Genomic DNA, 15,460 nt, shown 5'->3' with positions numbered 1-15,460 from the left:
AGAAAGTATTTTATGTATTTGACTTCGATACTGATGACAGGTATGAGTATGCCTCTAATGGTGCCGTCCTAGAGCTAGAAGCAGGGGATAGTCTCCCTATGTCTGCCTAAAGGCAAAAAAACGAATTTCTTCAGCAGATAATAACAATAGCTTTGCTGGATTTCTGCTATTCACCAAATAATTGCCATCCAAATAAATAAATAAACACCACACAGTGAAACACACTCTTATTGCTGTGGCTAATTTTATTTACAATATTTTATTTATTTTACAGTAAGCAATGTTGTTAATATTATCTGTTCCTTTTTATACATACAACTTTTCATAAGGTACTGAGTTGACCAGGGAGAAAGTGAGAAGGGGAGAACATGTACTGAATCAATTCAACATACAGTATGGAGCATTTTACACAAGAGAGAAATTAATATGACTCAGACGACTGAAGAGTCAAAAGGTTTAGGCTGAGGGGGGGAAAATATCTGACTCTTTGTGGTATCGATGTTTTCATTTACATTCTGAAGAGAGGGGACATGCATTGATTGATTATTATTTTCTTCCTGCTAGGACAGCAGTGAAAATATTAGTTAATTTCTATATTTTCTGTTGACTATTTCAACCATTGATGCTTCGAGCTTGTTGACAGGCTATTTTTGGCGTGTGACAGCGTTGTACGACATGAGAATAAATCAGGCTATTCAAGGACGGCAAGGAGAAACTCCACTTGACTGCAGATTTAACATGGGACCTCTGAATTTGCGTTGTAGGTAGTTTGTCAGGAGAAGCTGTGTGCTATATCAGAAGACACCCTGTCTGCTGCCAGAAAACATTCCACACATTTTAGAATGTGTCACATAATGGCATGGTACACACACGCTCACACACGTATGTAGCCATAGAACAGTAATGTGTACATAATTGGATAGCATCCCATCAATGCCTCTCATGATACCAAGTCTGCTGCAGTGAAGCATTCAAACGTTACAAAGCAAACCTGGGGGTGCCCAAAATAGAAATGCCAGGTTGAAAGTGGTTAAATAAACAACATCCAGGTCCACAGACAAACAAATACAAAATAATCTCAGACTTCATTATGTGCTTATCAAACCATGTTGACAAAATGGGCTTAGCTTAATTCAATGACACCAACACATGAGCTTGTAAAGTCAAATGACAATTTAGTCCCCCCCCCAAAAAAAAGGTATAGTGTACATGCACCTGTTTTTGGTTTAAAACACACAATAAGTGACAATTTCTTTCTTCATTTTAAAGCTTCCGTGGGTCATCATGTGATTGGCCTTTGCATTACACCACAAGTAGAAGGAACTGGAGTGAGGTAAATGTACTGTAGAACAAATCTTCGTTAGGTGTGACCTGATGAAGATCCACACCTGGATAGAACATTGTCAATAATGAGAATTTAAATGTGTGGGCTTCCCTTTCAATCATGTGACAGGCTACCAATGTCTTTCTTCAAGGTCATATGGCAGTAAAACTGTACCATTTAGCCACATATATTGGTGCCATCAATCTTATGCACGCTATTGCTCAGCCAATCACCCTCCACCAACCAACCTTGAATAAGTGGTGTATGAGCGTGTGCCTGACAATGAATGAGGCATGTCTGCAAACTTAATACCAATGCTCCTTTTTAACCTTCTCTACCCATTCTGTTGATTTCATACAAATTCTATCCATTCAAAAAACATCCAACAAAAACAGATCAGATCAACTTCAACATGTTCTGATTATTGTGACATCAGATGTAATAGTAAAAGTATATCTTGTATAATCTCAAAAACATAAGACAGCTTTGTAAATGTAAATATGAGGTTTCAGAGCATACTGCAGAGAGTAATGTGTTACAAAGGCTTTCCTGTTGATTAATCATTGAAAAGATAACTAATGTAGGCGATTATGTGCTGTCGAATATCATCTTTTGAGCGAAAATTGCAATTGCAAGAAAGCAAAATATAAACAAATGTTTTCAAAAAAAAAGTAGGCCTACGTGACTAATGCTTTCCATTCCAGTTCAAAACAGGTTTGTTGCCACAAGTAACATTTTTTCTTTGCTGCAGAAAAACTGGGTTTAACTTCACAAAATCCTTAAAATACCTATTACGGGTATATTATTAGATGTGACCACGCACTAAGTATAAGCCACTCTTGTCAGTCTTTCAGCCCCAAATCTAGCAGTATATCATAGCTATTACACACAGTAAATTTTCTCCTGCTTCATAACAGTTTGATGAGAGTGTGATCATTGGCTGTTTAAATTATATATAAAAAGTGCATCAAACACAATTAAGTGATATATTACAGGCAACAATGCATACCTGTAACATATAAAGCATAACAAAGAGTTAAAAAACAAACAAAATGTAATTAATTAAAGACAGAAAAGTGTGTTAAGTTGTGCGCTAGTAGTGCTTTTACTAAAACCAAACCAGCAACTGCGTCTGATTCATAATATAGTTAACCAGTGGAGGGCAGTATAGCAGCATAATACAAATGAAAAGTTGTGCTATAATACAGACACTTCAGTTTCCAAACCAGCCAACCCTTAAACTGTTTATACTATCAGAAGCCCATGTTATTGCTCAAGAGAGGACCTACCCACTGATTTGAAATGCTTAAAACAAACTTTTTTTTTTTGTTTTGACTGAAACTGAGCTGAGAAGTAATTAAGTCCAGGGCTAGACTGCTTTGGCCCCCTGGTGGAAATAGAACTAGAGGTCTGCTGCTGTGCCATCATGGAAGGTACCATGTCAGATCTCCATCTCTATGGTCACTGGAGGTGCTGAAGAGAGAGAGCTGGCTTCTCTCTGCTATAGACACCCACTAGTTTTTATTCATTTATTTATTTATACATCACTTTTCTTTCTGCCAAAGTTTCTGGCTCAAACTGTTAGACGGGCTCACTTTGTTGTTACAACAAAGGTAGTTGACTGCGTATACAATGGCTTAGATTCTGCAGAACTACACCTCATGTTTCCTATGCAGAATAGCTGCAAGCCAACTCCCCCTTAGCCGCCCGAATCAGAAATGAATTCATCTCCCATGTGAAATCCTGGTTTAAATTTACAAAGAAAATAAATAAAAACAAAATAAAAACAAAATAAAAATAACTTCATTGCTGCTAGCAGAGTTGAAAGGGTTCTCACTAACAGTTACTTGGTTGTTGCATTGCTCAGATGAGGCAGGCTGGCAGGATTGTTTAAGACTTGGATATCTTCAAAAGGTAGACATGCTTGTTAGACTGTATTGTAAGTAATTACTTGCCGTCAAGTTGATATCAGAGGTTTTGATGATGTTTGAGGTGCAAGACTTTTTGTGAATGACACCGAGACATGGGAAAGACTGATAAACACTATGGAGAATGCAATTGGGCAAAACACATGGTTTTCAACAACTGATGAGGCAGGACAGAACATGCCGTGCCAAGCTGTACTGTGCTGTAATAATAGAATTGCCGTCTGATATTAGTTGTTTTTTCAGACCACCTTCATATTTTAATGACATTAGCAATAATTTCAGCCCTAAGATGTCATGCAAAACTATTTTGTATTTCTCACTGCCTATGTCCTGTGCATCGGCTCTAATAGTGTCTAACATCAGGGCTTTAAATAATGAATGGTTTCAAATAGCCTTCATTTGGAACATAGCTTGTTATGTGATCTCAGAAAGCCTCCCCACCACGAAGATCACTCTCCTAGTAACTTTGTAATTTATTTAACCACTTAAGCCCACTATACATAGTAAACGAATACATAGTTCACTGGGGTCGGCTCTGTACTTTGTCCACTCTCCCCCCCCCCCTCTACATCAAATCTCTTTGCCGAAAATAACCTACAATCTACAAGCTCAGAGTGCGAAGCATTGAGACGTGTTGTAGATGTGCTATTTTCAGCAAAGATTCCCCAAGAACAGGGACACTAGGATTAATCCAGAGAATCCTAGCGGGGGAGTGAGGTTTATATCCATCCAGATCAACAGTCTCAGAGCAGATGCCAGAACAGGGTGTGTGAGGACTGTCGGTCAGTCAGTGGAATGCAACACGAGGTTACGGTGGAACGGTCGGCTTGTGGAGTAAAGCGCAGCAGTTCAATGATTGATGAATCGCCTTTCTCTTCAAGACAAGTCCAGAATTCCTTTTGTTGAGTTGAGTTGAAGTGTCACATGGTTAGAACGTGCACTCCAACTACAGTACGATGCCACTAGACTCCACTCTTCCAGGTAATCCCCACCAGTCCCAGGTATAAAACTGTGATAGCATGATATTCACACAGTATTGGTTCAGGGTGTGGCCATAGCTCCTCAGTTTTGGCTGAGGGTTGTCGTAGCAGGTGTTGGCGTCTCCTCCTTTCCCTCTTTTTTCTCCTTTTTCTTCTCATCGTCTTTGAAGAAAAAAAGGGGAAACATGCCAAGAATACAGCCGATTCCCACACCAAAGGCCTTACCCTACGCACAGAGAAAAGGAAGTTAAGAACAATTGCATTTCTTTTTTATGATCAAAGAACAATTTCAAATTACAACAAAGTGGGTTTCCTGCTAAATATCGTAAATTCAAATAACCACCAAAGGCACGATTACTAAATTTTACTCAGTTCATACTTTATTTAACCAGGTAGTGTAATTTAGAAGAACTCTTTTTCAAAAGTAATCTGTGTAGAACCTATAACCGTGAAGGATTTCCAGCAATCTGTTGTTGAGTTTTTCTTGCCATGTATAATACTTGTGGTCTGTGTTACTTATACAATTAGACGCTGTCTTATTATCTTTAACTTGACATGATCATTCAAACATAAACTTAATCTGGCCCCAAATGAATTGTCATGGCTGCCAATTGTATACAATCTAACAAACAAGTGAATACAGATTGAGTCCATTTATATCCTATTAGAACTAATACTCGACAAACCACAAAGACAGACACATTTCCCACCATGTCAAAATACAGAAATAGCTGAGAGCCTCGAGTGTAATTCAATTACTGAATCTAATGATATGTTATGCTTCAGCAAATCAAATCAATCAAATCAAAAGGGCAAACACTAATAATGACTTGTGTCACTGTATTGCCGCCCCTCCTGAAAACTCTGACGACTTATGATGACTTGTAAATATTAATCATCATCATTACTCATCAGACACTCATTGTTGATATACTGTACATATATTAATTATATTAATGGTGAGGAGATTTATTTCCTCTCACGCAGGTGCAGAACAGTGCCATCAGCTGTAGACTGTGCAGTGTGTTTGGAGCAACTATTAACACATTGACCGCCGGGCCCGTAGTTCTACGGGCCGTTAAATCCAACGGTTAAGCGCCAATCCCGTAGCCTACGGGCTGTGGTGCTTTTTCCTTTTTTTCGATTTTTTTTTTTTTCAATTTTCTAGGGGGACCATTTTCAGTGTAACACCACCCGATGTCGACCGGAAGTGCGATCACGTTTTTTGTTTCCCGTCTGTCTCCATTCTAAGTCGTACACATAAACCCCTGTAAAAGCCCCTGTAAACATGTAGTTTTTCATCCTCGCATTTCCCATGTTAACTTAAACGGTCAGAACTCAAACATGGCGGCTCCGTTTGACACGTGGTCTTCACTGGTAGAAGCAGTGAGATCTCCGCGATGTTTACAAACAGTGCACAGCTCAATCTTAAGGATTTTAACAAGATCTGTGGCGACGTGAAAAAAACAAAAAACAACAATAAAACGTTGGCACTGGTGAGTACATTATGAGATTAACCTCTGGCGGTCAATGTGTTAAACGTGAGACATCACCTTACATCACCCGATCTTATTTGGAAGTGAGCCTTGGACAGAGAATACTGTATACTGTAAACACCAAGGCCTGAGTTGAAAACATTTCAGCTCTCAGCAAGCATATATAAATGCCAGACGTGAGCACAAAAGAAATCCTCAGCACCTCATCACACTGCTGGTGTTTCCAGAAACGCTGCGCTCCCATTGTAAACAATTCAAAACATACGCTGGAAAATTACATCTTGGTGGACACGGCCCCTAAGAGGATTGTGGGACTTGGACTGGTACAATATAATGGTTGCTTACTGAGTGAGCGCTGACTCTGGTCTGCCACATATCCGCCTGTTTCGGGCTGAGATCAGGAATCTGCATCCCCAGTCGACACGCCAGGGCCTCCACGTAACCGGCTAGCCTGCAGAACAGGAGAAAGAGGAAGAGACAGAGAGAAGTGGGCAGAGAGGGAAATGGAGTGAGTAGCGATGAAATATCAAACTTCAAAGTTCCAGAGGTAGTCACAGAAGAACAATACTCACAAATAAGTATTATTATTTCTCTAGGTTTTAATTTGTGATTCAATTTGGTGAGGTTTTATAAGCGGTCCAAGTTTCCTATTTAAAAATAAATAAATAGGAAACACACACCCGGGCAGAGTTGAGTCTCATAGGTAACTAATTGACTGTTTGATGTCTATTACTGTGTTGTATGTGTACATTATGTGCACTTTTTGTGTGCCACGTATCTCAAATATGTGCTCCACTGAACACACCTTTCTAGTTGTTTCTGCAATGACTCTATACAATTTGTACAACCTCAAATCACAACAAAAGGATACCAAAACTACATGTTCAAATTTACAAACTGGGACTTACTTTAATGAACATTTATTTAATTAAAAGTGAAGTTCTGACAAGCTCACATCAACATCAAAGGATTTAATTTCACAGGTCTATATGAAAGGCAACAGTAACATCACAATCCATGTCACCATCATAAATCATCTTTAAGCCCTTCTGGGATCAAAGAAAGCACAGTTCTATTGAATTTATACCACAAAAGCCAAATGCAATCAAGCAAATAATAGAAAAATGTGTTGCCCTGCAAACTTGGAAGCACTTAATCCATCCACAGGCCATTAATCCATCAAGGGGTAACAAGGTCTTAATTTGGATATGAGAAGTGCTCATATCCACAGCTTCCACAGTCATTAATTAAAGTTAAAGCTACATCCAGAACTTATTTTAACGAATAAAATATTCTTTCAACCAATCTGTATGGTAGTGTATGTAAGTACAATATAACAAGCACATCTGCAGTGGTTGGATCTGGTCTCCCTACTCTGCCATTGAGAAATGTTGACCCTGGTGTCGGGGGAAGCACACCTTCTGGTTGACTATGTAAAGTCATTTGAAGCAGACAACACACTGGATTGGACACTACATTCCGCCATCATCGAGGCAACAGACATAATACCAATGGAGCTTTACATTTTGTAAGTTATTTAACAGTTTGTCTACTCTAGGTTCGTTCGGGGGGGCTCACAGATTAGAGGAGCGACTGATGATCAAACAATAATTGGGCTTATGCCATGCTGAGGAAGCTATAAAACCCAAGGATATACCAAAGCTCAACCTCACTTTCACCATGGAAAAAAGACTGTTAAGGCTCCAGTATGCAATGAATGTCGAAACTATCACAAAATGTGATGAAATATTTCACATCTTCACATCACATTCAGACTAAAAATCTCACCAATAACCCCCCAAACACTGCAGTTAAGAGTGCTACAAAATCAACTGGTCTTTGCTATTAGCATCCACATCCACAACCAGCTGTTTGTATCGCTCACTAGTCACTACCTAACAGTCCTTTAGGACAAACAGCCACAAAACTGCCCACTGATAATAGCTCAAAATAAGACAGCCCGTCTGACAAACTCATGGCCTGGTTGTACATAATCAATAAACAACTGTCCATTCACAATATCTGAAGAAGTCATGATACTAAAAGCCAAGACATTGAGACAATAGTTTGAAGAGATCCACAGCAAATAAACTCTTTTTTTTATTATAACTACACTAATTCTTATTCCTTACAGCCACAAGCTCACTATGTGTTATCCTCATGTGTAAGCCATAGTTTACATATGTGGATAACACACACAACACTCAAGAATAACAGTGGTATGTTCTAGACAGAGAATGGTTTTTCAGAATAAATAGTAGAAGTACAATAATGTTAGGGTGGAAAACAAATGATTTAGCAGGGGAGGACAAGTACTGAGGTGCAGCAGTAGTGTAGTCATGGGTATACAGTTCACCTAAGTGATGCTAACATAAAAGGAATGTTACGTCTCCCCCACTTCTGCAGTGAGGGACAGGGCATTATTACCGGGACTTCATGGTTTACAAAGAACCTTCACATCTGTCACAATGAATAGCCTATTGGTGTGTCTGGTCATGTTTAGTGACCACCGAGGAGATGTGCTCCAGGGTTCTGCTCATTGATTAACATAAGTGGCAAATACAGGAACACATACACGGTCCAAATTATATGTGATGTGTGTGTATGTTTTCACACACACACACACACACACACACACACACACACACACACACACACACACACACACACACACACACACACACACACACACACACACACACACACACACACACACACACACACACACACACACACACACAGACACGCTCGCCTGAGAATACAAAGGTCAGACCAGCTAGCCTCATCAGTCTTCTACTGAGCCGATGTCAAAGCTAGAATACAGGAAGGGAAATACTCATTGTTGGAAAGATGAAAAGTGTCTCATTGCTTGTGTCTCCTCATCTGTCTACTGTGTCTCCTCTCCTCCATCTGTGTACAGTATCTCTCATCGCCTGTCGTTGCATCTAGATGTACTGAGGAGGAGCAGTGGGTATTAACCATGAATTTATTGATCTACTGTGACTTGGCGCTCATCTGTAAGGACCTGATACTTGTGGCTATTTCTACAAAAATCAATTCTCACCAATTCACATGGGGCACTGTGGATTTATTGAACAAAACTGACAACGTTTGTTTTTTTTTAAGTGGGGGGGGGGTGATTTTTGGCTACCTTATAATCCCGTAGAGGATATTCAGTTTCAGCTTCACACTGCTGATACGTAGCTACTCAGATGATTATGATAAGCTCTCGAGGGGGAGTTACATGTTAAGTGTCTTGGTTAGCAACACAAAGCCTGGGGTTGGGAGGCGAACCAGTGACATTCTGTTTACCAGAAGGCCTCTCCACCCCCCCCACACACACACAAAAAAATGGGAGAGCGCGAACGTAGTCCAAAGAGTGCAATGGCCGCGTCTCGCTCTGGGTGAACGTCCTTGTTGATCTCCTCTGCCAGTTCAGTTACATTCTGCACACATGGTGCTATGAATCTGGAATTGCACCAGACAACCACTGTGTTGACCATTTGTTTTGTAGTTAAATTGTTTTGGCAGTGTGTATGTGTGTGTGTGTGTGTGTGGGGTGGAGTGGGGTCTAAACAGTGTAGTGAATGTCAAAAGCAGTGTCAAAGAAAATACCAGGAGGCAAAATGTTGTTAGCATGAATTCGGCTAGTATGTTGTAATCGGCCAATTTTTCTATAGTAAGTTGTACCAAATTGCACTTTGCTTAATTTTTCTAAAGCTGCAGTGATACATTTCGGTTTCTACTGAGAAGATTTAGGTGTACTCCAAAATAAAAACTCTAAAGATTGTATTCTGTATGTTACGTATAAATGGGGTCTGTTTCAGGTGTCTATGTACCATGTCTGTAGGAAGTGTACAGAGTAGACTTTGTTGTCTGTGTAATTCTTACCCAAGTCCTGCCAGATCAGATACCAGGTTGCCTAGAGCAGCAGCTGGAAAAAGAGGTAAAGATAGATATAGAAACAGAAAGAGAGAAAATCAATTATGTCATTATGACATTACAGTTTGTATGACTACAGTACAGTATGACCATAACATGGCATGAAACAGTCTTTTATGTTAATTTACGCAGTTTCCAAGAAATTGGGAAATGAAATATTGACTGCAAGGGAAGTATCTCATCTGTAATGAGCTTACAGCTAAAATACTGTCATGAGCTGAGAGGCACAGCTTAAAGAAGATCCCCTCTTAAAATACGAAAACACACATATTCCTACATCTTTAAAAAAAAATCTGGTTTATTGGTTACACCAAAAAACGAATAAAAACAACAAAACGACCCACTCTCACGAGGTTCATTAGATCATAGTTTTAACACTATAAAAGAATTAATGATTTCACAGAATGTGGCCTATTTCTTTATGCCACTAATGCAACAGGAACTGAAAAAAAAAAATCACTGTCCCAGAAAGGTGCAAGGAAATACTTTGAAGCCCATGGAGCAGTGGTGTGGCTATTCATGCATGTGCCGTTTGTCCATGCCCGTTTTGCTTCACTCGTGCTGACAATCGTATTAAGGTGACTTATTGTAGGTTGCTTGAGGAATATACTCCACAAGTATCCACTTAAAATGAACAATGTCAAAGACTGTGCTTTAGGTGATGTTCCCATTTATTTATTTATTTAGTTACTTTTCTTTTTTCTTTTTCTCCTGCACTGTAATTGTACGTTACTTTTTAACTTTCTTAAAAAAATGCATCCTAATGTCAATGTATACTTGTGTTTCCTTTGCTTGATGTTCTGTGTGAAGTACATTGAATTGTCTTGTCGTTGAAATGTGCTATACAAATAATGCTTGCCTTTATTGCAACAAGGTGAATATTTACAAAAACAACTTTACCACACATGAAGGTTTTCTTTGATGCTGGTTTTGAGACAACAATTACACCACGATCAGAGTGCCCCCATCATCTACTGGCTCATACTGATTACCTATTCATTTAAAACATCTGTTGTTGTGCTGAATAATCACCACATAAACAGAACCTATACTACACCCTTGTGGTCAGAATGAGCTACACAGAATACTGTACAAACACATTTAATACTCATGGCTCCTACAAGTACTTCTGAATGCTTGTCTTGTTGCAAATAAATCTAGGTCTCTCCAGTTTAGGCATTTTCATTACAGACCCTAATGATTAACAATGGTTTGGTTTATTACTAGCCTGGAGAACCAGACGAATCTGCCAGTGCGAAAAACAAAATAGCAGTTTATTACCACCATAGAAGGCAGTCAATCTTCATTATGGAAACAAGGTTCTTTCATATAATTACAGCTGGCCAAGGTCAGCTGTCCACGTACTGCTCTGACTGCTACATTCACCCACATAGAGCACCTATGTCTGATCTAAATGGAGTCCACAGGCTATTCAGACTAGGCCTGACCTCGACTAAGTCGACTAGTCGACTGGTTAGTCGCGGGGGGTCCGAGTCGACTAAGTGTCTCTTAGTCGACTCTAGTCGAAAAAAAAGGGCCAAAAATGTTTTAAATAGTTTTTTGGCCAAGTCTACGCCTGCAACCACACGTAACTTCCACTACATTCTTCTTATTCCTCGTCTTTGTATTGGTATTGTTTGTGTTGGAGTGCCTCAGTGCGGCTGCAGAGTTCATGCGCAACCTCTTCCAGAGAGAGATAGAGACACTAGAAACTCTGCTGGAGACAAAACAAACTGTGTAGACTTGGCCCTCTGAAATAAAATTTATTTTGGCCCCAAAAAAAAAAAAAAAAGTTTTTTTTTTTTTTTTTTATTAGTCGACTGCCAGTCGACTATTGGCAATTAGTCGCCAATTAGAGTCGACTAAACAAATCCTTAGTCGGGGACAGGCCTAATTCAGACGCACGCACACACACACACACACACACACACACACACACACACACACACACACACACACACACACACACACACACACACACACACACACACACACACACACACACACACACACACACACACACACACACACACACAGTATCTCGGTCCAAATTAACACAAATAAATATGCAAAAAACAAGAAACATCTAGACACTTCCTCCAGTCCAGACCACATGAAAACATTAAGCTAATAGGAAGAATTCAAACAGTAGAATCAAATGACAAGTAGCTAAACCATTGGATGAATAAATGCAGTGACTTTTTGTTCACATTTAATTCAACTCGTCGTAGGTTGGTTTCATGAGCTAAACTGCATGGATAGCAACAGGGATACAAATGGACACCATATACAATGCTTAATTTAGTGAATTTAGATCGTAAAAACTGACCCAATAGCATTCATAACACTGCGGTTTTTACTGTGTAGTATGTCAGCAGACAGAGGCTGTGATATCAAGTGTAAACAGAAGAGGGCCACAGAGCCACAGAGCTGTATATGTCACAGTACGTTTGGAGAACCAGTACGATTGAAGACAGAGCGCTCGTTTTTAGGCACGGGGCTTCGGGGCGATGCGGGGCTTTTCGAGACAGGGTTTATTAGCGAGGCTCGCGAGGAGGAGTCCTTCTCCTCCTCCGTGTGTGTGTGTGTGTGTGTGTGTGTCAGGGAGAAACTAAAACAAAAGCCAGCAGAACACAATAAAAGTATCTTAACAGTCCACCTGATTCGAATGCTATCTGCATTGAATGGGGAAATAGGCGAGTTTATTAGACCTTTGAATGGGCGAAATAGGCGACCTACTTACCTACCCACGATTTATCAGACCATTCATTGGGTGTTATCAAGACATACTAACCTACCAACTGACATGACTTAATAGTTAAGTTTAGGTTTCGCTTTTGGTTTTGGACCCTGACGGAGGCGCGCAGTCACAGGCGAACTGTCACCCCGTGAAGGACCACAGAGGGAGCTAAGGCGACCGAGTTGCCGTCCTGAACGGTGTGACGTTCGCCTGTGCCTACTCAGCGCCGTTTGAGTTATGTACCGATAGGCACAGAATCGTAAATATTGTTGTGCGGACTGCTCCGCCTCCAAGTAGGTCAGTAGCTCCTGAATGAATGGTCTGATAAATCGCGGGTAGGTAGTAGCCTATTTCGCCCATTGAAAGGTCTAATAAACTCGCCTATTTCCCCATTCAATGCATTGATAGCACTCGAAGCCGGTCACACACGCGCGCACGTGTGTGTGTGGTCGCGGCAATATATGCTTGTGCACAAGCCTGGCTTGTGGCTCCCTCTAGTGTTGCTTCTACAGAATTGCTGGGTGGGTGGTAAAAACGAGCGAGCCTTCTTCAATCGTACTGGTTCTCCAATCATACTGTAACATATACACCAGTCAGGAACTTTCCATCTGCTTTAGTTTTCTTCCTCACATTCTGTCTGTGGTAGGTCAGCTTCGCTAGACCAGTGGTTGGTTCTCAAACTTTTTCATGCCAAAGATCCCTAAATTAATATGTATTTGGCCGCAGACCGCCCTCTGAAAATTATGTTGTGCCAGGGAGGGCCCCCCATACGAGATTTGTTTCAAGATTTCTTGAAAATAGTAAATCTACTAGCTTTAGATTTACTATGGGTTGCGATGTGACCCATTGTGGATAAGACTCCATGAGAATCATTTCTATTTTTATCTAGGGATATTCAGATATTTAAACCAATATCCGACTTAATCTTGCATAACCGACGTAATCTTTTTTTGAAATACATCATCATTTTGGGTTGTGAGCTTGTAGATCTGGTATTATCACTTTAAAAAACGTTGTTTATTAATAGTAATTGAGGCAAAGGTTTTAAATAATGGTGATATTGATTTGAAGTCATATCGCCCAGCCCTAGTAGAAGTCTAGAAGATGCTACGGCTGTGAAGCAACATTGGGTAATTCTAAAAGCTACTGGATCTCACTCTGAATGAGTATCTCCTACCTGCTACAGACCACTACTGCCTATACCAAATCCCATCAGCTGAGTCAACAGAGGGCACACGCTGACTAAGCAATGTGGGGTTGTGGCTGCATTTGGTGTGTTTGTGAGTGCTGCTGACTATACGTGTTGTGCACTTGTGCAAAACTTTTCATCCATTCTGATGGTTGTGTTGGTAGGGACACTATTATGCGTGTATTGGCGGCCACTATAGTAGCCTAACTATAAAACGAAACAGTTTGGGTATGGATTAATAAATAAGATGGGAAGAAAGCTCATCTGCAGACATCTCATCAAGCTTACATCTTAAGCTGAACAAGGATTTACAAGAGTCCCAAGTTCTCAAAGACTGTGAGAAAAATATTCACAGAATATATCAACATGTATTAACATTTGTATGAGGATTAAAGTTACAATATTCAAAATAATATTGGAAATTCTGATCACGTCATCCTGGTTAGTTTAGTTGGGATTTTTCATTTGGCAAATTTGAGGAAATGTCTGCAGCCAGACCCCATAGATAAGACCACATGGGCACCACAGCACAGTTAACATTGATGCAATCGTCTGTTGTCAATTTGATAGTGCTTGGACAGGGATTTTACATTCATGCTCCAATCGAATATATTTAGGCTATCTGATCTACTGTTGCCTCTAATTGCTCCTTTTGGCTTTAACAAAATCTCAGCACCAAAATTAAGATTAAGATAAATGACAATGGGGACGCCCGCTGGCCAAGCGGGCCGGGCGCATACCACATAGGCTCTGATGCCTGACGGCGTGTCACGGGTTCGCGTCCCGTTCTCGACGACCTTTGCTGCGTGTCACTCCCTGTCTCTCTCTCCCTGTGTCATTCTCTCCTATACTATCAATAAAGGCACAAAAAAGCCCAAAACTCTACATCTATAGAATTATTTTTTTCTATAATTTGCCACAAAACTTTTTTAACTTGTTAGCTGCTTGACCGTGGAGCTTCAACTTCCCCAGACATTTACCATCACCTCAGTTGTCAGTATACATTTCTCTATGCTACTTTAGTGTAAATGACAGAGGAGAAAACTGACACTGAAACAGACTTAGGTTTCGCTTATTATGTCTAAGTAAGACCGACTTAACAGAAGCTCTATCTCAGGGCTTCAGTGTGAGATCCCCTTAATGAGGCTGCAGTACAGATTAAGTGTGACAGGCTACTTCTCAAATACTCATTAAGACAAGAGTGCGGAGTCCACTGTTATCCTAATTAGCTAGCAGAGAGGGAAACACATTAGAGCATTACTCAGGTCTGAAAATGTAAGTCTACTGAAAGTCTTTGGGATGTCTTACCTGCCATAGTTGAGATTCCCAGGATCACGCCAATGGATAGCTCAATCTGTGTGCCCTGGGGAATATCAATAAGTAAGTAAATAAGTACACACACACATGCGCACGTCCACACACGCGTGCCCTTACACACACGCACATATTACTTACTGTAGAAGAACCACACCACATACTGCTGGGGGATTTCCTTCCAATCTAAAGCCTCAGTTATACTTTGTCAAACGACAGTGTACAAATTAAACAACAAAAAGTGCTCCTCGGAGCACAAGTCTCCGCCAGGTCAGGTAGGTTATTGTGGCCTCCTGGTGGCGCTACAATAGCCCAATGTGAAAAGGGGCAGCATTTCTTCTTATGCCTTGCACGGTAATCGGACACTGCATTCATGATTTGATGCATTTTGTTCCAAAAATGTGTTTTGCTAAATTAGACCTGCTGGTGGCACTATAACAGACCAATGTGAAAAGGGTGGCATTTTTTCCTCTGCCTAGTGGGAATATGTGTGCAAAATTTTACAGAAATCGCACGTTGCGTTCATGATTTGAGGCATTTTGTTCAA

General features: G+C 40.3%; 1 protein-coding gene across 1 annotated transcript in view; it reads right to left on the bottom strand.

Annotated features, from left to right (window-relative positions):
- Window positions 1-290: 290 nt before the first annotated feature.
- Window positions 291-15,460, bottom strand: part of LOC308083992 (transmembrane protein 65-like) — a 52,140-nt gene continuing 36,970 nt past the window's right edge. The window contains exons 5-8 of the mRNA XM_080426449.1: window positions 14,908-14,962; window positions 9,620-9,662; window positions 6,074-6,179; window positions 291-4,458 (exon numbers count right to left, since the gene is read on the bottom strand). Coding sequence (XP_080282575.1) covers window positions 4,315-4,458; window positions 6,074-6,179; window positions 9,620-9,662; window positions 14,908-14,962 — 348 coding nt within the window. The 3' untranslated portion in view covers window positions 291-4,314. The remainder of the gene's footprint in view (window positions 4,459-6,073; window positions 6,180-9,619; window positions 9,663-14,907; window positions 14,963-15,460) is intronic.

The sequence above is a fragment of the Gymnoscopelus braueri genome (genome assembly GCF_963280865.1).
Source record: "Gymnoscopelus braueri genome assembly, chromosome: 4".
In the NCBI taxonomy this organism is placed as follows: Eukaryota; Metazoa; Chordata; class Actinopteri; order Myctophiformes; family Myctophidae; genus Gymnoscopelus; species Gymnoscopelus braueri.
The sequence above is the reverse complement of the archived record's forward strand: the minus strand, read 5'-3'. Positions and strand labels throughout refer to the sequence as shown.